The following is a 25,015-nucleotide window of genomic DNA, read 5'->3' as shown; positions in this document are numbered from 1 at the left end:
TATACATCGGCGGTTTGATTTCTGAAAAATTCGGCTGATTTATAGTTAAGACATGGCTGAGTTATGTTTCCACGCCTGAGTTAATGAACATCGACTGGATGAGTTATTCCGACTTATGGGATGTTGTTACGGCTGAGTTATATTTAATCAGCCATAATTGGATGGATTAACAGTAAACTCGGCTTATTTATGGCTGACGTATTAGCGAAAGATTAATTACTAGAATATCATTCATTTGACGGCTGATTTATTTGACGATACAGCTGACTTATGATTTTGCTACCTAATTACGACTGATTTATTAGCAAAATATTAATTACTGAACTAGTATCCACGTTTCGGCTGACTTACATTGTACATGAGGGCAGACTTATTTAGGTTGAGTTATATATTCGTTTGGTGGCTGACTAACCAATTTTTCATGTCATATGCCATGTCATCAACTCGGATTTACCTTGTCATCATTAGTCTAATATTACAACAGTAAAATAAGAGTCTATATTATCTTTATTCTTCATATTTTTTTTATCTATCTTCTTCATCTTATTCTTCATCTTTCTCTGAGATCTTATGGATCTGGTAATTATTGTTTCCGCAACATGGAGTTCGATTGGTATTGGCTGTAGCTTTAAAATTTTATCTGTAGAAAAAAATCTGTAGACTTTTTGCTGTGGTTTTAGATTTTATTGCTATAGAATTTTATGGAAAACACTAAACAATTGCTTTGGATATTTGGCTCTGCAGAACACTTGTACAGCTGTAGGTTATTTCAAAAGCCGTGGTTTCAAAAAAAAATTAAAGCTTGATTGCTCTGAATTTAGTGATGTAGAAATAAATAGGGCTGTGGACAGCACCTACAGCAACTATCAATCACCTCCTAGGTCTATAAACATAGATTAAAAAAATTAAAAATCTGAGACAGATCTACTGCAATCTTTGTCGTTTTCGATGATGATCGGTTAAAGAGAAGCTTTCTCTCCTCCAGTGTCATGTATGGCGGTCCAACATCCTGCAAGAATGCGTCCGACATCCTGCAAGAATGCTCCCTCTCTCATTGGATTTGTCGTTTTGCATAAGAAGAAAGACTCAAAGAGAAAGATGAAGAAGCTAAGTTAATTGTAAATTGTAAGAAAATGAGAGAGTTGAACAAAAAAGTAAGAAAATGAAAGAAGACGAAGAAGATGATGAATTTGAAAGCTGATTATATATGTTTTGATGATTCAGATGGTGCGTCATCTGAATATGATAACTTTAGTTCATACAGTGAGTCTCCAACACATACGTTATGGCCGAGTTATGCATACATTACGGCTGAGTTTATAATTTTTTATAACTTTATAGTTCTATAGTTTAGGGTTTGAAGTTCAAATTTACGAAAAGATTAAAGTTTTAATATTGTGTTCAAAAGATAAACTTTATAATTTTATAACTTTATAGTTCTATAGTTTAAAGTTTTAGGTTCAAATTTAAGAAAAGATTAAAGTTTTATTATATTCAAAGTTGAAGGAATGATTTTGTTCCCGCCCAAAATATTTTGTTCCCGCCCAAAATATGAAACGTCGCGAAACAAATTACACTCGATGGCTGAGTTATATGAACGTTACGGCTGGCTTATACTATTCAGATACGTTACGACTGAGTTATGCATACTTTACGGTTGAGTTATGCATACGTTACGACTGGCTTATACCATTTAAGAGAAAAGTCAGTCGCATAAACAACATAGATCAAATCTGAGACAGATCTATAGCAGTGGTTGTCGTCTTTAATCATGGTCGGTTATAGGAGAAGCTTCTCTCTTCCAGTGTCATGTATGGTGATCCGACATCCTGCTGCTTCCTCACTCATCGGATTCGTCGTTTTGTAGAAGAAGAAAGAGTTAAAGAGAGAGAGAGATGAGGAGGCTAAGTTCCGTTGTTTTGTATAAATGATTGTAGGAGAACATATATAAGTGAACACATATCAGCTGAATTTGAGTTTAGGATATATTTGTATAAGTGATTGTAAGAGAACATAAATCTCAAGATCAAATTAAAGTCTCAACTTGAAAATTCAAGAAACTATACACATTCAGTTGATTTATATTCACATGATATTGATAAGATGATCTTCAATATAACTTTTTAAAGTACTTGAATTCAATTTTTCCATTCTAAACGACACAGCTGAGTTATAGAAACGATACAGCTGAGTTATCTAAACAGCACGGCTAAGTTGTATAAACGATACGATGATTTGGGATAAGACGCTTGCGGAAATGATTTCAGAGTTGAAGGAATGATTTTGTTCCCGTCCAAGATATGAAACGCTGCGAAAAAATTACCGTTGACGGCTGACTTATAGGATTGACTTATAGAAACGTTACGGTTGAATTATGCATACTTTACATAACTCAGCCGTCAACTTCAAGAAACTATACAATTCTTATCAACAAGAGTGAAGTTAGAGTCTTGTAAGTAAGAATTGTATAAGTGATTGTAAGAGAACATATATTTCAAGATCAAGCTAAACCTAATTAACCCTAACTAAACCTAATTTACTTCTTCAGTCGCCGCCGCACTCACCACACCGCGACCATGCTGCTCGCATCTCCAACGCACGACCACCACCGGCTTGTACCACCATGCTCGACCGGAGACGCTGGCTATGTCACCCCACTGCTTCTTCTTCCCTGCTCCTTAATAAATCTGTAAACAAAGTAAAATCAATCCACTACAATTTCCCTATCTCAGTTTACGCTAAACCAAATTAAAAAAAAAAAACTAAAGCAGAAATTAAAAGTAAAATCAAACCACTACAATTTCCCTATCTTGGTTTACACTAAACTAAATTAAAAAAAAAACTAAACCTAAAAGAAAAAAAAAGACTCCAGCCGCCACATGTTCTGTCTTCTCCAGCCTCTGGCTCTGTCTTCTCTCCGACCTCCTCTTCGCCTCCGGATCTGTTCTCTCCGCCTCAACCTTGAGCAAAGAACAATCCAAAGTAGCAGACTTTAACAACTACAAATCCCACTACAATCCAACAATGTTATGAGATGAAGATAAGTAAAAAGAAGTGAGAGGAGGGGGAACAGTGACCTTGGTCTGTGGCACTTCGGTGATGGAAGAAAAGAGCGACCTCCAGTCACCTCGTCTCGTCAGGCCTCTTTTGCTTCCTCCAACTTCCTTTACCAAAAAAACAAATCAAAATCAGATTCAAAGGAGAGAAAGAGAGAAGGAGAGAGCACTACAAGAGTGGAAAAGAAGAAGAGAATCAGATCGTTGAGAGAGAGAGAGAGAGAGATGGCGGATGGTGGTGGTGACGAATCTGAGAAGCGATGGTGGTGGTGACGAACGATGACGGATGGGAAAGATGGCGATGGTGGTGGTGACGAGTGAATGAGCGGTGGTGGTGGTGGTGACGAGCGGAAGGAGAGATGGTGGTGGTGGTGAGGAGGTCAAACGTGATGGATTGGACGAGAAGAGGCGTCACAGAGAGAGAGAGATTTGCGTGTGTTTTTTTTTGGTCAAATGAGATTTGTGTGTTAGGTTAAGAAGTTATAAGATAATCAAACGATAGATTTGTTGATGTGGATTGTTATTATTGACGTGGATTTAATGTTTAAAAATAATTTTAGTTAAAAAAAAAACTAACCAAATATCTTTATTGTCTAAACATAAACTAACCAAAAATAATTACTAGGGATATCTAAACATTGTACTAATTTTAAAAAGATGCATAACACTTTAGTAATAAACCAACTTTTCTATAACATTCTAGTAATTTTCTTTTATATTTATTTAAGAAATGTTTTGAAACGATTAGTCGATTCCCCTGCCGAGGAGAAGGAACTGAGTCCCTTCAGGAGATAATTGGAGAAGGGACGAAAGTAAAAGTGGAACAGAAAGTATATGTAATACTTGTGATTATTAAATAAGAGGGAATCTAAACATCGTTGATGTTTAAATGGTGGCCATGTCCTTTTGGACAGATTGATCCGAGTATCTACGTCGGGAGTTTTAACAAAAGGTGTTTGACATATCAAGTAAGTACTAGAGCACAGCAGATGGAAAGGCTCCTCGTGAACATGTTGATCTCAACAATTTCGAATCTCAAGGACTCAAAGCAAAGAGATAACAAAGGTAAAAACATGTCTTTATCTTTGATGAATCTCTTACCGATCCAGGGGCGAAGCTAGGAGTTAATTATAGGGGGTGCATAATTCATAAAGGAAAAAATAAATGGTTGAGTAGATATCGAACCTTGGATGTTTGGGGGTGCACATAAAGACTTTAACCATTTAGATAACTGGAACTTACAACTTTTACATACAAAACTTGTTAATATTGATAAAATTATGGGTGCACTTGCACCCACAACTGTCTTACTAGCTTCGCCCCTGTACCGATCTGTGAGAAGTATGTGTAAACTCGTCCATCCATATCTCATTCATCCACAACTCATTAATCCACAATTTTTCTTATACATCTTATCTTTGTTCTTTTTATAATTATATATGTAATTGGATATATATTTAGTGTTTATTTGTTGTAATTATCTGTTTGTCCATATAATATACTACTGTATAGTGTTATTTAACAAATGGGCAATTGTCAATAATAGCACCTTTTGAAGTTTTCCTTCCCAAACTAGCACTCAGGATTAGAAGTCACAAAAATAGGTTTCATTAAAGGGGTAATTTACCTTTATACCCTTTGTTATAAGAATAGAAAAAAAAAACATTTCATTTCATTCGATCGCGAATCTTCTCCGGCTCCTCTCGGGAATCTTCACCCTCACCGGCACTGTCGTCTCCGACTCGGGAATCGTCGTCTCCGGCTCGGGAATCATCTTCTCCGACTCGGGAATCGTCGTCTCCGGCTCGGGAATCATCTTCTCCGACTCGGGAATCGAAGTCTCCGGCTCGGGAATCATCTTCTCCGGCTCGCTAATCGTCTTCTCCGGCTCGCTAATCATCTTCTCCGGCTATCTAATCATCAGCGTCACACTCTCTACTCTCAAAATCGGTAACTTTTTAAAATTAGGGTTTTTGAATTAAAATTTGGGAAGCTTGCGTTTTGATTTTGATTTGTGTGTTACTCGTTCTTATTAACAAGCGAAGCAAATGAAGACTTTTGTGTTGTTTTGTATTTGTGTTATTTCAGGAAAGCCTTCCAGAAAAGTTTGAAATTTTTTTTTTCCTTGTTTACGCAGGATAGAAACAAGATGGGAGATTCAGTACCTCTAAAACTAGCACTGCCAGAGCTGAAGTATCCTATTGGTTCACAGCCAAAAGAAAAGTCAGCAATCAACCAATACTCTGGTTCAGATTATATCTCTATTGTCAAAAGCATCCTAAAACCAGATGAGATGATAAGAGTCCGAGGATCATTTCTGGGACCTGTAATGAAGCTCAGTGAGAGAGGATTGAAGTTATCAGCAAAGATAGTCTACGCCATTCTCACTAGAAGCATCGTTTCTGTCAAGGAGAATGAAGGCTGGTTCCATTTCGGTGCGCAGCCAATGAGGTTCTCTATAAGAGAATTTCATATGATGACAGGCTTGAAATGTAGTGGTGCATTAGAAGGACCACGAAGGGAAACCGAGAGATTTAATTGGGAATTGCTAAAGGGGCGTAGTCATAAGTTAAGTGACGTGGTGGACCAGCTCAGAAACACAAGAGAAGATGCTTCTGAGGAGAGAATATGCCTCGCAATGCTCATCCTGGTAGAGAGCATATTATTGCGGAAGAGCAAAGGAGGGAGTTTTCCTTTGGAATATGCGAAAAATGCACAGGATATGACATATCCATGGGGAAAAGAGGCTTACATTGTGCTCCTGAAGTCAATTCAAAACGCTGTCGCGAATCATTTGGAGAATAAATCCAAATTTGAGTTGCAAGGTTATCCTCTAGTATTCCTTCTTTGGATACTAGAGTCGATTCCTTTGCTAAGGAATAAGTTCAGTAAGTGTGTACCAACAGTTGAGGTTCCTGGGCCGACTTACTTGTGTGAAAAATACACTGAGATAGAGAATCCATCACTTGATAGGGTTTTACAGGTTGAAGCTGATACAAAGGTAAGCTTTTCCAAGTATATGTTTCTCAGTTTATTTGGCTTTTCTTTTTAATATGTTTCTCATTGGTCTTTTTTTGAAATATTCTCAGCTGAAGGTCCATTGCATACTACCTTCTATTCCTCATGATCCAGAAGATGATATCTCCATGAAGACAAATATAGTGACGAGTTGGAAACAGTGAAAGATGTAACAAAGAAAGGGTACAAGATTACAGCCGATGACTGGGAAAATAGGTGTGTAGACACATTTGACACATTGGATGCTCTTATTCAAATGATGGCAAATAAGGAGACTGGCCAAGCTTCTACTCCGATTGATGAGGATTCAGTAAATGAAAAAGTGAACAGGATCATCACGGTAATGGAGGAGAATCTGAAGAGCATGAAGGATCGAATGTCATTACTGGAAGAAGAAAACATACATCTTAGAGCTCGTGTGTCAGAGTTGGAAGGAAACAGCAATGTTTTTCCCACTAACGTGACACAAAAGGTAAATTCTCAAAACATCTTCTTTTACATTTGCATTTTCAAGTATTTTTTGGAAGATCTTGTACATATTCTTGAATGCCTTCCTAATATTTGACAAACAGCGATCCAGTGGGACACCTTTATCTCCAATGTCTCACACGCAACCATCGAGTGAGACACCTTTATCTCCAATGTCTCAACAGCCTAATTTGACACATGAGGTATGTAACCAATAAATATTGTTGAGTTTTGAAGTAATATTTGGAAAGCTTTTGTACTTCTTGAATGCATTCCTGATTTTTGCAGGAGACAATGATTGAATCAGCTGCATCTCCAAAGTCTCAACAAAATGAGGTATATGCTCAAAAATTTTAAGAAAATATTTGGAAATTCTTGTACAAAATCCTGAATGCCTTCCTGATTTTTGCAGGATTACACGCAATCATCGAGTGAGACGCCTTTATCTCCAATGTCTCAACAGCCTAATTTGACAAATGAGGTATGTAACCAATAAAATATTGTTGAGTTTTGAAGTAATATTTGGAAGCTTTTGTACATATTCTAGAATGCATTCTTGATTTTTGCAGGACACAATGAATGAATCAGATGATGAAACTCCTGCCCTTGATACTCAAGTATTCTCTCCTAATCTGACAAAAGAGGTATATGCTCAATGATATTGTTTTCACAGTTGGAGTTTACAAATTAGTTTTGGGTGATTTTTTTTTACATATAAAGGCTTTTCTGATTTTTGACAGAAAGAAACAGAAACGTCTACCGGTGAGAGGCCATCCAATCCTAATCAAGATGGAAAACCAGATGATGAGGTAATATTTATTCTAGAAATTATAGTTGAATGTATTCATGATGGCCATTCCTGATATTTTTTTGCAGATTGTGAGAGAGAAATTAACAAGTGAGTCACCTGCTAGTCAGAGTCAAGTTTTGCAGAAAGAAACAGTAGAAATGAATGAGACACCTTCTTCTCCAATAGCTCCAAAGAGTATTGAAACTCCCGTTTATACTCCAAGTCAGACTCAGCAGGTACATGGTCAAAAAAAATCTTGGATTTTTAAGTTAATGTTTGAAAGCTTTAGAACGTACTCTGGATTGACTTCGTGATAATTTTTACAGATTGAGAGAGAGCCATCGGATGACACGCCTGCCCTTGATACTCAAGTTTTTACTCCTAATCTGACAAAAGAGGTATATGCTCAATGACAGTTGGAGTTTACAATTAGTTTTGGGTGATTTACATATATAGACCTTTCTAATTTTTGGCAGAGGGAAACACAAACCTCTACTGATGAAACGCCACCCAAAACTAATCAAGGAGAAGGAAAACCAGATGATGAGGTAATATTTACTCTAGAATTATAATTGAATGTATTCATGATGGCCTTTCCTGATATTTTTTGCAGATTGTGATTGAGTCACCTGCTGCTCAGACTCAAGTTTTGCAAAAAGAAACACTGGAAATGAATGAGACACCTTCTTCTCCAATATCTCCAAAGAGTATTGAGGCTCAAGTTTTTACTCCAATTCAGAAACAGCAGGTAAATGTTCAAAAAATCTTGGAGATTTCAAGTAATGTTTGAAAGCTTTTGTACGTGTTTTTGATCCCCTACCTGACTTTTTTTTGTTTTTTTTGCAGACGGTAACAGAGGAAACGTATGAGGCTACACAGCCATTGACTGAGATCATTTCAGCAAACAATAAAAAGGTAAGCATAGAAATGTCTTTCATAAGTACAACTTGAATTTTAAATTGTAGAAACTTCTTCATAACTACCTCTTTTATTTTACTGTTATTACAGGAGGATACACATGCTGTGCATTACAGACCCTCCTCTCCATTGTCTTCACTAATTGCACTAGTTATTGAAGAAAATAAGAATGCTTTGGTAAGAAGAAATATTTAAAATGTTTAGGTAATATTTTTCTATTCAACTAACTCTTACCATTTACTTTTGTCTTATAGAGTGAGACAGAAACTGCGACCCAATATTTTTCTACAAGTGAAGGAGAGCATTCACAATCAAGCAGAAAGAATCAAGCGGAAGAATATCTCAAGGATACTACAGAACCTACTACTGAGCTAGTTTCCACAGATGTTTCGAAGACACAGCCTCTTACTCCGCAAACACAGCACCTTCAGACAAGTGAGGGAGATCAATCCGATGAGACACCATCAGAGCAGAATCAAGCAGAAGAAAATCTCAAGGATACTACAGAACCTACTACTGAGCTAGTTTCCACATATGTTTCGAAGATGCCGCCTATTACTCAGCAAACAGAGCATCTTCAGACAAGTGCTATAGATTTTTCAGAAAAAAACGAGGTATGCATCGAGTATATTTGATCTTAAATTATTATTCTAACAATTTAAAACCGCTGATGTTACTGAATCTTCATTTTTAATAGGTTGAAGTAAGCAGGCTTCTAGCTCACTTTCAAATAGGCGCAGAGGTTGAAATTTTGTCTACTGATGACGAAATATGGTATCCAGGAAAGGTTGTTGATCTTAAACTGTGTGAAGGACTAGAGGAGCTGACAGTTGAGTACACGACACTCTTCACAGACCAACATAGACTTCAGAAACTTCAGGATACTATCACGGCTGACAAAATACGTCCTGCAACACCAACTAGTGACCAAAAATCCTTTGAGATGATGGATAAGGTAGAAGCCTTCTACAACAATGGCTGGAGCAGCGGACAAATTAGCATGGTACTTGGTGATAACACATACTCGGTGTGTCTCTATACTTCTATGGAAACTATTCTATTCAAACATTCAGATTTGCGAATTCATAGAGAATGGAAAGATGGAGTCTGGAAGATGGCAGATAAGGTAAATCATAACTAGAATTATACTTCACGTGAATTGTTTGATATACATACATTTTAGTTTCAGGAATGGTTTCCAGAAATTCCGATTGCAACAAATTTGATAATATTTTGCTTGGTGTCTATTGTTTGATTAAAGGTGAAGCCTGATAAGAAAAGGAAAGCTGCTGCCTCATCACAAAATTCAGGAATGGATAATGTTTTCCTAAGAAGGAGCGAGAGGGTGCCTAAACGATCTAGAGACACAAAAACTCCATTCAAGTCTGACAGAAATCCGGCTTTAACTGTAATACCTGAGATTATACCTGCAGTTGATCCGTTTTCAACTCCTGCGGAACATAAGCTTTCAAGGCTTCAAAATTGGATGACATTAAAGCCCGGCATGCATGAAACGTAAGCATGTTTCTGTCCTTGTCTATATATTCTTATATTTATGTATAAGAGGTTTGGTAATTCCTTTGAATCTTTAATCGACTGCAGGTCCCTATCAATCAATGATAATAAGATAAGGAAATCTTTCTTTCAAAGCATGGAAAATGCAAAAAAGGACCTTAAGAAAGAGGTAATTTGTTTACATATGTTCTTGCCTTGAGCTTTTTTTTAAAAAAAAAATTCAGGAAGGATTTGTTTAGTTTCAGGAAATTATATAGTAACAAATTAGATAATGTTTGCCTTTTTTTTTGCAGCACATTGATGGAGCCTTTGCAATGCTAAATTGCAGAAGAAATGAGAATGCTGCTTGGTTCCACAACTACAAGATTCCAAAGGCGTGCTTCCTACCTATGGAGTTCTTGCATTGCTTGCTCTCTGATGATTTGGCTTACAAGAAAGAAAAGGTCAAAGGTAAAAAGATTTTCAACGATTTATTTAAAGATACTGTGAGAGGGAAGGTATATCCAGAGAAGACATGGGGAGAAGATGTTGATGTTGTGTATGGGATTACTCTTGGAAAAAAAAGCAATGTCTGGATTGGGATGGAAATTCATTTGAAGAAGAAAAGAATCACAGTATATGATTGTTTTCAAAAGGAAAGCAACAGCATTGATATTCCTCAAGTGAAAAAGTTGGCAGGTATGTATAAACAATCTGTATTTGATGTATTCATCTGTTTCTTGGTTTGAAATATTCAACTGATTCTATCTTGATATTGATTTTTAAATATGACAGTGTTGATTTCTAATCTGCTGGTGGAATCTTCTGGTGATGAGGTAGATAAGGTGAAGATGATTCCATTTGAGATTGAGCAGGCACAAGGTTTACCCAAGACAAAACATCCTTTCAACTGTGGGATATTTCTTGTCAAGATTCTGGAGTGCCAGTCATTGAAGATAGGAGACATGACAAAGATTAATGATGACAATGCATTGGAGCTAAGGAGAACCTTGTCTTGTGAGATCTTCAACCAATTTGTGGATGAGAGCTTTGGGAAATGAGAATGATGCATGAAAACATTTTTTGTTTTAGTTAAGACTCGGTTTTAGTTATGACTGTTTATTTTGTTATGTTGTTGGCGTCTGGTTACATAAGAAAGATTGGAAGGATATCAAGTATTTTATTTGGGTATCATATATCTTGGAAGGTTAAAATATTGTTTCTGGATGGGTTTCCAGAAAAAAAGTTAAGTGTTTCAAATGTAAAAAAGAATGAAATGAGATTATATACTAAGGATTGGACATGTATATGGTAAGCTTAAAATTGTGATGTTTACAGACAACAAAAATTTAGAACCACAAAGGATCGAACCCAGAGGGAGAGAGTCTGCGTATTTGGATAGTGTGGGAGTTTAGCCACTAGGCCAAGAAGAATCATCTGTTATGGATTACATTTAATTTTATTTAACTCCAAACTGTAACACAAAAAAGAATTAAAATAGATTTTGAATCCACCACATATCGAACCCGGGGATAGAGAGACTTTTGAGTTATAAAAAGCCTTGGTTTAACCGCTGGTCTGAGGAGAATCATCTGTTAAAGAATATTACATAAGCATACTTAACCCAATTAATATAGGATAGGTTTCCAAAACAATACATTTCGATTGAAAAAAAACAAAACTCTTGCCGTCTCAACACTCTCGCCGTTTCAAACTTCTCGAATCTCACTCGTCTCCGCCTCTCGAATCTCTCTCTCATCTCCATATCTCTCGATCTCCGACGAAAACCCATCTCCAGAACTCTCTCTCTCTCGATCTTTTACGCGAGCTCTCTCTATTCTCCGAGAAAAACCATTTCTAGAGCTCTATCTCTTGAAGGTATGTTGCAGATTCAACCTTATGTGTGTTTTCTTTCTGAGAGATTGGTCTCCTGTTTTTGCTTGTGTATAGACTTGCTCGTTTTAACCTAATATGATTCGTAGAATTCTAGTTCATGTGAAAGCATGTGTATAGACTTCGGGAAGGATTTGTATTTTTTTCAGGAAACCCTTCCTGAAAATTGGATTTTAATTAATTTAGACAAATAAAATTTTTCTTGTTTACGCAGGATAGAAACAAGATGGGAGATCCATTACCATTAAGACTAGCACTGCCTGAGCTGAGGTATCCGATTGGATCAGAGCCAGAGAAGACGATATCGATAAACCAACACTCGATAGTTGCTTATATCAAAACTGTTAAGGAAATTCTAGGAAATGATGAGTTCAACAGAATAAGAGGGACGTTTTTGGGACCGGTGATCAAGCTTGGAGAGAGGTCTTTGAAATTATCAGCTAAGATAGTGCACGCAGTTCTCACCAAAAGCATCAAGACAGTGAAGAGACACGAAGCATGGTTCCATTTTGGTGCTCAGCCAATGAGGTTCTCTATAAGAGAATTCCACATGGTGACTGGTTTGAAATGTAGTGGTGAAGCAAGAGAACCACGAGAGGGAACCGAGAAATTTAAGTGGGACTTCCTAAAAGGGCGTACTCATACAGTAAAGGACGTGGAGAAGCAGCTCAGAAACACAAGAGAAGATGCTTCTGATGAGAGATTCTGCCTTGCAATGCTCCTCCTGATTGAGAGCATACTACTACAGAAGAGCCTTCTCGACGGTGGCACAACTTTTACTTTGGATTATGTGAAAATAGCGCAGGATATGGATGTCTTGATGACATACCCATGGGGGAGAACAGCTTATAATTTGCTGTTAAAATCACTTCAGAGAGCTGTCGACAAAAGCCTCGACAAAAACAATTATGATTTGCAAGGGTTCCCTATGGCATTTCTTATATGGATACTTGAGTCAGTACCTTTGCTACAGTATGCATTCAGTCAAGTTGTTCCTATTCTGAGCGTTCAACCGTCTACCCCAATATTTTTGTGTGAGAAGTACCTTCAAATAGCTTCTCCACAGCTGATAGATGTTCTCCTAATTGAAATCAAAGATCATGTAAGTTTTTACATTATTTTTTTCTTGTTTCTGTTTTGCCTTATGATTCTCCATTTAAAAGCTAATTATTTTTATGGTTTCAGCTTAAGGTCACATGCATCCTACCTCCTATTTCTAATGATCCAGAAGATGATGTTTGCATGGGAGACGAAGCTAATAAAGATCTGGATGACATGGCCGATTTATCCAAGAGAGGTTATAAGTTTAAAATTAGAGATTGGCGAAACATGTCAGTAGACCTATACGGTGCTAATGAAGAAATAAGAAGAGCATCTTTACTGTTTGGGAATGGAGGGATGAGTCAAGCTTCTACTTCGTATCAGGAGGAGTCTTTGGAATCAAAGATCAACAGAATCAGCGAGATGGTGGGAGATAATTTAAGGATCATGAACGATCGTTTGTGTTTGATTGAAAAAGACAGGAAACAGATTAAAGAACGTGTGACAAACCTAGAGAAACTACAAAGAGTTACTTCATATGAAACTCCAAACAATGAGGTAACTTTTTTTTCGGAAATTAAAATTAATGTTTATCTAGTTCTTGATTCAGTTTTGAGTTGTCAAGTAATTTTGGAAGATGTTATACATATTTAGGCTTGCCTTCCTAATTTTTGTTGTACTTGCACAGACTGACACAACTCCATTTCATGAGACGGCTTCCAGACAAGGTGAAGCCAATGCAGATCAAGCAGATGAACAACTTAACAATGAGGCAAGTATAATTTTGAAAACTGTTGGTATTTATAAAATTATGAATTTGGTACGTGTTCATAATCCCATTCCTGACATCAGGATACACGAGAGCCTATGAATGAGATCACGAAAGAGACACCTGGTTCTCCAATAGCTCAACAGAATATTGAGACTCCAGTCCTTACTCCAATTCAGACGCAGCAGGTACCTTCTTTAAAAAATTGGACTTTTCAAGTAATTTTTGGAAGCCCTTGTACGTGTTCATTCAACCATTCCTGAATTCAGGAGACTCACGAGCTTATGAATGAGATCATTTCACCAAACATTTCCGACACACAGCCAAATACCCGAGCTCGCAGAAATCTTTTAACAGAGCAAAATAAGGTATTACTTTCATTAAAACCTTTAATAAATACTCAGCAACTATCAAAATGACTGGATATCCTTGAATCTAAACCATCACAGGATGTAGAAAGCAGAGTTCAAAATCCCTTTGAGATCGGAGCAAATGTGGAGATTTCATCACAAGATGACAATACTTGTCATAAATGGTATCCAGGAAATGTGTTGGCAACATATTTGGTTGATGGGGTTGAGATGGTGAAAGTTGAGTACTTCGTCCCGTCTCTGGACGAAAAGAAGAGGAAAAGGAGTGTTGAGACACGTGTATCAATTGACAGAATACGTCCTCAACCACCACCTGAGAGATCTGGAGCGAAGAAAAGTTATGAGCTAATGCAGGACGTGGAGGCGTTCGACAATGGTGCCTGGTGCGCTGGAAAAGTTAAAGTCATTTTGTTTGATGGCTCGTGTTTTGTCTCTTTGAACAATTCTAAAGAACAAATTTACTTCCACCATTCTGAGATTCGAAAACCAAGAAAATGGGTAGATGGTGTTTGGGAGATGACAAAAAAGGTAAAACAAATGCCTTGGATCACTTGAATTGAAAAACAATGTCATTTGTTTAATATCTCGGTATTGATTTTCAGAAGGAAGAAGAGCAGACGCAGAGTGTGAATCCAAGTGAAGGAGATGGTGATAAAAAGGTATGAAATATTTATACATCATACTAGGAATTAAGATATAAATGTATCTGAATTTTTGTCATTCAAAAAGGGGAAGGGGAAGGCTGTCGCTTGTAAGAAAAATGAAGCAGCTGGTCCATCAGAAGATGTTGTTGGGAAAATGGCAAAAGAGGTAATAAAAATGAATAAGATCCACTTGAATTGAAGTTCAGGTCAATAGTTTGATATATCGGTTTTGTTTCACAGATGGAAGTAAAGCAGGGTAAGAGTGTGAAACCAAGTCAAGACGATCATGCAAAAAAGGTATAAAAAATATTTTTACTTCATATTAGGAAGGCATTCAAGTATAAAGATAAAAACGATCCTGAATTTTTGTCTTTATTTTTAATTAAAGGGGAAGCCACATGTTGGTAAGAAGAAGAAAGCAAATGCTCAGCCAGTAGATTTGCTTCCTTTTCTACAGCGAGAAGAGAAGAGGCCAATACGACCTAGAAACCCTCCTATACCTGTAACACCTGAGGTAATCCTTCCAATTGATCCATTTGTGACACCTGAATTTCCTCGGTTTTCAAGGCTTGCACACTGGATGGATCTACGGGGCATATATCGTGTGTAAGCAACTTTTTGTCCTCGCATAAATATTCCTAATTTATTTTGTAAAAGTTTCGATTGATACTAGTTAATTTTATCAACTACAGACCGTTTTATATCAATGGAAAAGAAATTGAAAAAGAGTTCTTTCAAAAAATGGACGATGCAGAAAAAAATCTCAACAAAGAGGTAATCAACACTCTGTTTCTGTCTTTCTATTTGATTGTGTCATATGTTTAGGAAGAGGTTGAGTTGAGCTATGCTAGATGTCCATGTTATAGCAGTTCTATATGAAGTTTCTAACTATATTGTTACATTGGCAGCACATAAATGTTGCATTTGAAATGCTAAATTGTAAGAGGGTTGAGCAAGGTGCTTGGTTCCGCAACAACAATCTTCCAGCAGCATGCTTTGTACCAGTCGATTTCTTAGAAGTGGTTGGGTACGCTTATGAATCTGTCAGGAAGCCACATAAGAAAAAAAAAAGTTATTGGAGGGCTGTGTAGGCGAACTTGTGAAAGGTTTAATACATCCAAAGAAGGTATGGCTGGAAGATGTTGATGTTATATATGGTGTCATTGAAGATAAGTTGAGCTGTCACTATATTGGGGTGGAGATACAATTGATGGACAACACAATCACACTCTTCCATTGTGGTCTTCCAAAAGCAAATATCAAACGTGCTCTTAATAAAATCCAAGAACTGGCAGGTAAAAATATTAGCTAATTTAGAAAATAAAAGTTTGTCACTTGCTGCTTGTGATTGTGATGCATTTTTACATATTCATTTTGTTGTCTGTTGGTGATTGATTTATTGTATAATTTTGGGTATTTATGACAGTGTTGATTAGTGCCATAAAGATGGAACTTCTTGGTGAAGAGGTTAATTTCGAAGATATCAGTCCATTTGAAGTTAAGTTTGCAGAAGGGCTTCCAAAACAAAATTTCCATACAACTGTGGTATTTTTGTTGTGAAGATGCTGGAATGCAGGTCACTGGGATTGAAGAGCATGGCTAATATAAATGATGAAACTGCGATGGACTTACGAAGCAAGCTATGTTGTGAGATCTTCGACCAGTTTATGGATAAAGATTTCCAGGAAGGTCAAAGGAAGTGAAAATGTCATATTTGTTCTGTTTTCTACACTGTTTTTCTACTTTGATATTAATTATCCCTAACGTTTAAGTTTAAGTTTGTAATGAATTATCCCTAACGTTTTTTTCATTTAGATTGTTATTGAAAAATTTTTTAGGATGTATTGATGAATTGTCAAATGCTTATGGTACTTTTAGGATGGGTTTCCAGAAAAAGAGTGAGAAAGCAAAATGCACCAAAGCCTAGCATATTCCTTTAAAGTTTACAAAAAAAATGAAAAAGAAAGTGATCCGATGTTGATTGAACTCGTGAACTCTCGAAAGATGAATCAAAGTGTGCAGCCGCTGTGCCAAGGGTGTTATACTTGCCAAAAGATATAATAAAACGATAATAACTTGTAACTTTTGAATATTTAATTAAAAACAGAAAAAAGTGAAAATATACACAACGGGAATCGAACACGGCTTATTGTGTGATAAGGGTACACTAAGAGTAGAAGGGCTTGCCACTAGGCTACGTTGGTTATTCGATAACAGAGTAAATGTGAACTCATTTATTCACAGACGATAGATTTATATAATCTGGATATCATTTTATGTATTCAGGATGGCTTTCCAAAAACAAATAAGCAAATCAGATAACCAAGTTATAAGAACACTAGGCCAAACCATTACAAAATAGTGAAAAACATTGAACAAGTTTTTTATTTAGGTTGTTAATTGAAGAAACAACACAAGAGAAACAAAAGTGCTTATTCATTTAAAATAAAAACTGAAAATCAAACATAATGTGGTCCTTAAAAACATAAAAAGAGAAGACGATAACATGAAATTACTCATGATGGAGCCAACTTTCGCCAAGTTTATCCCAATCAGGGACTTTGACCTTCACATCAGCAAGCATTCCTTCCGCTTCCGAGTGCTCTTCTTTGAGTTTCTCCAACTCAGCAGTTAAATCAAATTTTCCATCAGCTTTGATAATATCTTCAAGCAACTCGATTTGGACAGCAATTGAATTTGCTTTGCTGGATGCAAGATTCCAATCATTCTCAGATAGCCTGTATTCGTTGGACAAACGAAGAAGAGCCCTGTAATGTTCCACAGTTTCCTTCTTCCCCTTCTTGAAACCTTCGGCGGCATCACATCCGTAAACCTCCTCTATGGGACGCTTCATCATCTTCTTTGAACTTCCTTCCATTGAAACTTTGTCCTGCAACAAAATCGAAACTAAGATGTTACGATAAAATAGAAATAGAAAAAAGTTCATGAATTGAATGGAAAATGAGAAAAATCGAAAACTAACTTGTATTGCAAAAGGATATATCAAGCGAAATGAAGTGAGTGAATAAAAGGTCTGATATCGTCCCTTATATTTATAGAACAAAAAGGAACTCTTCGATTATTGAAGTCAGTTAAAATAAACTCTTGATTATTGTGGAACTCTTCGATTATTGAAGTCAGTTACTGAAATAACCAATCATATAACACCCAATCTTGACGAAAAGAAACTCTTCGGTGACTGAGTTACATGATGTCGTTTGGAAGAGACTCTTCGATTCCTGAGATATATGTTTGAACAAAAAAAAAAAAATCACCCATTACTCGTAGGAGAGTCGAACCCGGGTCGATCAAATGTTTCGGTATCATAGGTTTCGTGGTTTAGCCGCTAGGCTGAGGAGAATCATCTGTTAGTTGCTTCCACATAATTGAATTTACCCATACAATTTATAGTATAAATACATTGGAAAGATCTTTGATAGTTCAGGATGGGCTTCCGATTGCGACAAATGTGATTCCTGAGATATATGTTTGAACAAAAAAAAAAAAATCACCCATTACTCGTAGGAGAGTCGAACCCGGGTCGATCAAATGTTTCGGTATCATAGGTTTCGTGGTTTAGCCGCTAGGCTGAGGAGAATCATCTGTTAGTTGCTTCCACATAATTGAATTTACCCATACAATTTATAGTATAAATACATTGGAAAGATCTTTGATAGTTCAGGATGGGCTTCCGATTGCGACAAATGTGATTCCTGAGATATATGTTTGAACAAAAAAAAAAAAATCACCCATTACTCGTAGGAGAGTCGAACCCGGGTCGATCAAATGTTTCGGTATCATAGGTTTCGTGGTTTAGCCGCTAGGCTGAGGAGAATCATCTGTTAGTTGCTTCCACATAATTGAATTTACCCATACAATTTATAGTATAAATACATTGTATATTTGATAGTTCAGGATGGGCTTCCGATTGCGACAAATGTGATTCCTGAGATATATGTTTGAACAAAAAAAAAAAAAATCACCCATTACTCGTAGGAGAGTCGAACCCGGGTCGATCAAATGTTTCGGTATCATAGGTTTCGTGGTTTAGCCGCTAGGCTGAGGAGAATCATCTGTTAGTTGCTTCCACATAATTGAATTTACCCATACAATTTATAGTATAAATACATTGGAAAGATCTTTGATAGTTCAGGATGGGCTTCCGATTGCGACAAATGTGATTCCTGAGATATATGTTTGAACAAAAAAAAAAAAAATCACCCATTACTCGTAGGAGAGTCGAACCCGGGTCGATCAAATGTTTCGGTATCATAGGTTTCGTGGTTTAGCCGCTAGGCTGAGGAGAATCATCTGTTAGTTGCTTCCACATAATTGAATTTACCCATACAATTTATAGTATAAATACATTGGAAAGATCTTTGATAGTTCAGGATGGGCTTCCGATTGCGACAAATGTGATTCCTGAGATATATGTTTGAACAAAAAAAAAAAATCACCCATTACTCGTAGGAGAGTCGAACCCGGGTCGATCAAATGTTTCGGTATCATAGGTTTCGTGGTTTAGCCGCTAGGCTGAGGAGAATCATCTGTTAGTTGCTTCCACATAATTGAATTTACCCATACAATTTATAGTATAAATACATTGGAAAGATCTTTGATAGTTCAGGATGGGCTTCCGATTGCGACAAATGTGATTCCTGAGATATATGTTTGAACAAAAAAAAAAAAATCACCCATTACTCGTAGGAGAGTCGAACCCGGGTCGATCAAATGTTTCGGTATCATAGGTTTCGTGGTTTAGCCGCTAGGCTGAGGAGAATCATCTGTTAGTTGCTTCCACATAATTGAATTTACCCATACAATTTATAGTATAAATACATTGGAAAGATCTTTGATAGTTCAGGATGGGCTTCCGATTGCGACAAATGTGATTCCTGAGATATATGTTTGAACAAAAAAAAAAAATCACCCATTACTCGTAGGAGAGTCGAACCCGGGTCGATCAAATGTTTCGGTATCATAGGTTTCGTGGTTTAGCCGCTAGGCTGAGGAGAATCATCTGTTAGTTGCTTCCACATAATTGAATTTACCCATACAATTTATAGTATAAATACATTGGAAAGATCTTTGATAGTTCAGGATGGGCTTCCGATTGCGACAAATGTGATTCCTGAGATATATGTTTGAACAAAAAAAAAAAAATCACCCATTACTCGTAGGAGAGTCGAACCCGGGTCGATCAAATGTTTCGGTATCATAGGTTTCGTGGTTTAGCCGCTAGGCTGAGGAGAATCATCTGTTAGTTGCTTCCACATAATTGAATTTACCCATACAATTTATAGTATAAATACATTGTATATTTGATAGTTCAGGATGGGCTTCCGATTGCGACAAATGTGATTCCTGAGATATATGTTTGAACAAAAAAAAAAAAATCACCCATTACTCGTAGGAGAGTCGAACCCGGGTCGATCAAATGTTTCGGTATCATAGGTTTCGTGGTTTAGCCGCTAGGCTGAGGAGAATCATCTGTTAGTTGCTTCCACATAATTGAATTTACCCATACAATTTATAGTATAAATACATTGGAAAGATCTTTGATAGTTCAGGATGGGCTTCCGATTGCGACAAATGTGATTCCTGAGATATATGTTTGAACAAAAAAAAAAAAAATCACCCATTACTCGTAGGAGAGTCGAACCCGGGTCGATCAAATGTTTCGGTATCATAGGTTTCGTGGTTTAGCCGCTAGGCTGAGGAGAATCATCTGTTAGTTGCTTCCACATAATTGAATTTACCCATACAATTTATAGTATAAATACATTGGAAAGATCTTTGATAGTTCAGGATGGGCTTCCGATTGCGACAAATGTGATTCCTGAGATATATGTTTGAACAAAAAAAAAAAAAAAAACCCATTACTCGTAGGAGAGTCGAACCCGGGTCGATCAAATGTTTCGGTATCATAGGTTTCGTGGTTTAGCCGCTAGGCTGAGGAGAATCATCTGTTAGTTGCTTCCACATAATTGAATTTACCCATACAATTTATAGTATAAATACATTGTATATTACAAAAGTTGGATGTTACAAAAGTTGGATGGGATTCCAGAATAGTTGAATATTACTGTGTTTTTTTCTAGCAAAGAAGTTTAAACTAAAAATTGAAATGAGATCAAAAGATAATGTTGTATATTACAAAAGTTGTAAGAAATCATACTTATTCAGGATAGGGTTCCAAAAGAAAAAATGTATATGGTCTTGTGCATATCATGTAACCATCAAAATAGCCAAACATCCAAATAATAATCGATAAAAATGTAAAAATGTAGAACTTCATCCTATAGGCCTCTGGCATGTGATCTTGTTGTGCCCTCCTGTGCCACATCTGCTGCACTTGTGGGACTGAGATTTAGATCCAGGAACCCCAAACTCGCCAACGGATCTCTTTCTCTTTGTAGGAGGGCGTCCACTTTTCTTTTTGGTAGCTGGAGGTGGGCAAGACAGTTCATCAATATTCTCTGGATAGGTGGACGTTGACAACTCTCCACCAGGATGTATGCTTTCAGCATAAGCTTTAGCCCACGTTTCTGTCAAGTGAGAAGCATCAACAAAACGGTTTTCATCTCTCTTGATATGCTTAGCAGCAGCGATGGCATGGATGCAGGGGATCTTGTCAATGTCGAAAACATTACATGTGCAATGCCGCTTCTCCAAGTCAACAACAAACTTCATTGTTTCATTCTTCACCTCAAACTCGCTTCGATCAACTTGATACACATTCAACAACATTGCGGCCCCTAACCTAGATACCAATTTCTGAACAACTTTTGGAGTAACCAGGTGCTTATGTTTCGCAGCCGCTTCGCGTCGCTCAAAAAACCAAGTGGTCATCGTCAATCTGATAGTTTCAAGGAGAGAGATAATGGGCAACTCACGAGGCATCTTCAACATAGAATTGAGAGACTCTGCAATGTTGGTAGTCATGATATTATACCTGTTCGCAGGCGCATAGCTTCGTGCCCACTTCCTAAAATCAGACTCTTCCAGATACTTAGCCAATTCAGGACATTTATCCTTTATGTCCTTGAAGATTAACCAGAACTCGTGACACGTATAGGCATCAGCAGCGCTTTCCACCAGAGGTAGCAACCCAGTCTTCGCATATGTAGGAGTGATGTTGCGGAGCAGATGGATCCTGCAAATTCCATGGTGAGATAAGGGATATACATCCTCCAACGCTGAAGAAATGGAGTTAGCCCTGTCTGATACAAAAACAAGATCCGAAGCGTCCGGGATCTTCTGGCTCAAACCTCTAAAGAACCATTTCCAAGAGGCGCCGTTTTCTGCGTCAACCACTGCAAAAGCGAGAGGATATAGATGATAATTCCCATCTTGAGCACAAGCTGCCAATAAAGTCCCATTGAATTTTCCCTTCAGAAATGTACCATCTACTGCAATAACTCTCCTCATCAATGAAAATCCCCTTATCGATGGACCAAAAGCCACAAATGCATACTTGAACTTTCCTGCAGCATCAACATGTTGATAAGTCAAGGAACCAGGGTTTGTTTCTGTGATTTTATACAACCACCTAGACAAATTGTAATAGCTGTCTTCAGGAGTCCCTCTAACCAAAATCTGAGCTTCTTCTCTCACTCTCCAAGCTTGTTTGTAATTGATGTGAACACCATGCAGCATCCTGACCTGTTCAATGATCTGTTTCGGTTTGAGACCTTCCTTTTTTTCTCCATAATTGCTGGAAATCAAAGAACCCAACAACTTTGCAGATGCTTGTCTGTGGTTGGCTTTCCTGTGTGTTGTATCGCATGTATGCTCATGAACATACTTTTTAACAACGAAAAAATCTGAAACAGGTAGCTTGATAGCACGCATCCTCCACGTGCAATTTTCATCAACACAACTCAAAAGCACTCTTGACTTGTTAGAAGAGACAGTCTTGTACTCAAACTTCCACTCTAAAGCCCATTTCTTCATCCTCAACATCAACTCTCTCTTTGTCTTAAAATAGCTATTCACCTTAATATCGCCAGCTACTCTCGTGTTTGGTGAAAGTCCAATATGGACAGGGCTAAAATCCGGAAGAGCATTCAGAGGAACTGTAGAAACACCTTCATATAGAAAACTCTGCAAAAGTCAAGTAGTTCTGTAAGGCATAATACTTGATTATGAAGCATATCATGCAAACACAAACAGAAAAAGGGAATTAGGGACAATGTACCTGTTTTTCACTCTGCACAGTAGGAAGAATCACTGGATTGGCATTCAATGGAACAGTAGAAGCAAATGTATCAGAAGCTTGAATGTTACAGCTAGCTGAATCAGTACTAAAATCCGGAAGAGCATTCAGAGGAACTGTAGAAACACCTTCATATAGAAGACTCTGCAAAAGTCAAGTAGTTTTGTAAGGCATAGTACTTGATTATGAAGCATATCATGCAAACACAAACAGAAAAAGGGAATTAAGGACAATGTACCTGTTTTTCACTCTGCACAGTAGAAAGAATCGCTGGATTGGCATTCAATGGAACAGTAGAAGCAAATGTATCAGAAGCTTGAGTGTTACAGCTAACTGGATCAGTACTAACCTGCATAAGTCAAGTAGTTCTGTAAGGCATAATACTTGGTTATGAAGCATATCCTGAAAAGTCTAAGAAAAAATCATACAAACCTTAACACACAAACGACAGGTTCCATCAAATGCTCTAGTCTTGGAAATGAAAGTTCTGAGCTGACGAGTATTACCTATCGAGAGTGGGGGGAAACTTTCAATAATACATTTCATATCCAATGAAAAACCATAACTCAAACTGATTTCTTCCTCTTTAACACTAAAATCTTCAGAGACAATCTTCATCAAATCTTCATACAGTAGATCTTCTTCTATGGAAATGATTGATGCATTCCTCTTCAAATCAACAAGAAACTCCCACTGGAGAGATTCTTTTGAGATCCATTGTCCACAGATGCACAAAACTTCCATTGTTCTACAAAATCAACTTCAAATCATCAACAAATGAATAATATATAACAAAACCTAGATAATGTATAACAAAATGAAATGATTCAAACCTTAATCAAATCAGACACACGAGAGAGAGAATGAGATGAATAGACGTAGAAACGACAGATCAATTGAGAAACGACGACGACGATAAAATAAACGGAGAGACGACGACGACGGATCAACGGAGAGGCGAAGACGACGACGGAGAGACGACGACGACGACGACGACGACGACGACGGAGAGACGACGACGACAAGGACGGGGAGACGACGACGGAGAGACGACGACGACGACGACGGAGAGACGAGAAGAAGAAGCGATGAAACGAGGACGGCGACAAATTGATTTCAAATTTGTTTTTTAAATTAGTTAAAGAAGGGGGCATAAGGGTAAATTGCCCCTTTAATGAAACCTATTTTTGTGAATTCTGATCCTGAGTGCTAGTTTGGGGAGGAAAACTTCATTTAGTGTTCTTTGTGTCATTTTCTCTTAACAAATTAACACAAAACATATTCAAAGAATCTTAATAACCATCCACATCCACACTATGTTAATATCCATATTATGTATATAACTCTTCTATCCACAATATGATGTCCACAATAACACGTTAAAAAAGTAACTATATAAATATATACATGTGGATATCAAAATAGAAAACAAAAAATAGACTTTATTTTGTATATATATATTATATATTTATATATTAAAATGTTAAATAATTATAAACAAAATTGTTGGAAAACAAAAAAAACTGTTTTTAATTAAAAGTTAATTAAAAAATTAACATATCTATAAACCTAACACAAAATAAATATCCTAACTAAATTGTGAATATATATATATATATATATATATATATTATATATATACTTACTAAACTAACACAACTAGGTAGGCCTGGGCGTTCGGGATTTCGGGTCAGATTCGGGCCGGTTCCTCTCGGGTCCGTGTCTTTCGGGTCCTAAATATTTAGATCCAATAGGTACTTAGAAATTTTCGGTTCGGGTCGGTTCTTCTCGGGTCCGGGTCGGTTCGGGTTTATAATTAAAATACTCATAAAATATCCGTAATTATTCGGGTCCATATCGGATCCGGGTCGGGTTCATGTATTTAAGATCTGAAAAGGACATGACATATCCAATTCCGTCAAATTTAGTTGATATTTGTCATATATATCTAAAATTTTAAAAAATAACTTAAATGAAACTATTAATAATAAAAATAAAACATTTTTAAACTCTAAATTTTACATTTTAAAGCTTTATATTACTTAAAAATGTTAAAAAATAATAACAAATATTGTTAACAAAAGATATTTCAACTAATCATAAAATAATATATATAAAATAGAACACAAAAACATCATAGTTTTAGATATACATGTTTCTAAGTCGGGTACAAATCGGTTTTTATCGGGTCGGGTCTATTCGGGTCGGTTATTTTTTGGTCCGGGTCTATTCGGGTCGGTTCCTTTTGGTTCCGGTTCTTTCGGGTAAAAAAAATTTAGACCCAAAAGGTACTTGTAATTTTTGGTCCGGTTCCGGGTCGGGTATTTTTGGGTCG

At 36.9% G+C, this 25,015-nt stretch overlaps 4 protein-coding genes and 1 long non-coding RNA gene across 5 annotated transcripts; 3 read left to right on the top strand and 2 right to left on the bottom strand.

Moving 5' to 3' along the window:
* Positions 1 to 2,309: 2,309 nt before the first annotated feature.
* LOC106446205 lies at positions 2,310 to 4,187 on the bottom strand. The gene is made up of 2 exons (XR_001288661.3): positions 3,078 to 4,187; positions 2,310 to 2,960 (listed from the first exon to the last, which is right to left on the bottom strand). It is a non-coding gene; the product is annotated as an uncharacterized LOC106446205 (long non-coding RNA).
* Positions 4,188 to 5,205: 1,018 nt separating this feature from the next.
* LOC125608174 lies at positions 5,206 to 11,051 on the top strand. The gene is made up of 20 exons (XM_048778136.1): positions 5,206 to 6,057; positions 6,146 to 6,158; positions 6,209 to 6,546; positions 6,647 to 6,745; positions 6,831 to 6,878; positions 6,955 to 7,023; positions 7,112 to 7,186; positions 7,283 to 7,351; positions 7,419 to 7,568; positions 7,659 to 7,730; positions 7,809 to 7,880; positions 7,946 to 8,080; positions 8,179 to 8,247; positions 8,341 to 8,427; positions 8,505 to 8,864; positions 8,948 to 9,376; positions 9,512 to 9,765; positions 9,853 to 9,934; positions 10,059 to 10,443; positions 10,540 to 11,051. Exons 1-20 carry the CDS (start codon positions 5,206 to 5,208, stop codon positions 10,803 to 10,805), a joined length of 3,924 nt encoding a protein of 1,307 aa, XP_048634093.1. The 3' UTR covers positions 10,806 to 11,051.
* Positions 11,052 to 13,036: 1,985 nt separating this feature from the next.
* Positions 13,037 to 14,853, top strand: LOC125607943 (protein AGENET DOMAIN (AGD)-CONTAINING P1-like). Its single transcript, XM_048777511.1, has 3 exons — positions 13,037 to 13,635; positions 13,717 to 13,815; positions 13,897 to 14,853. The coding sequence occupies exons 1-3, from the start codon at positions 13,546 to 13,548 to the stop codon at positions 14,371 to 14,373; spliced, it is 666 nt and encodes a 221-aa protein (XP_048633468.1). The 5' UTR covers positions 13,037 to 13,545; the 3' UTR covers positions 14,374 to 14,853.
* LOC125607944 lies at positions 14,443 to 15,287 on the top strand. Its single transcript, XM_048777513.1, has 5 exons — positions 14,443 to 14,477; positions 14,548 to 14,628; positions 14,703 to 14,759; positions 14,851 to 15,068; positions 15,155 to 15,287. The coding sequence occupies exons 2-5, from the start codon at positions 14,617 to 14,619 to the stop codon at positions 15,285 to 15,287; spliced, it is 420 nt and encodes a 139-aa protein (XP_048633470.1). The 5' UTR covers positions 14,443 to 14,477; positions 14,548 to 14,616.
* A 5,284-nt stretch (positions 15,288 to 20,571) lies between these two features.
* LOC125607942 lies at positions 20,572 to 23,953 on the bottom strand. Its single transcript, XM_048777510.1, has 2 exons — positions 23,113 to 23,953; positions 20,572 to 23,029 (listed from the first exon to the last, which is right to left on the bottom strand). Exon 2 carries the CDS (start codon positions 22,425 to 22,427, stop codon positions 20,757 to 20,759), a length of 1,671 nt encoding a protein of 556 aa, XP_048633467.1. The 5' UTR covers positions 22,428 to 23,029; positions 23,113 to 23,953; the 3' UTR covers positions 20,572 to 20,756.
* Positions 23,954 to 25,015: the final 1,062 nt, after the last annotated feature.

Source organism: Brassica napus, chromosome A4, assembly GCF_020379485.1.
Source record: "Brassica napus cultivar Da-Ae chromosome A4, Da-Ae, whole genome shotgun sequence".
Lineage (NCBI taxonomy): Eukaryota > Viridiplantae > Streptophyta > Magnoliopsida > Brassicales > Brassicaceae > Brassica > Brassica napus.
The sequence above is the reverse complement of the archived record's forward strand: the minus strand, read 5'-3'. Positions and strand labels throughout refer to the sequence as shown.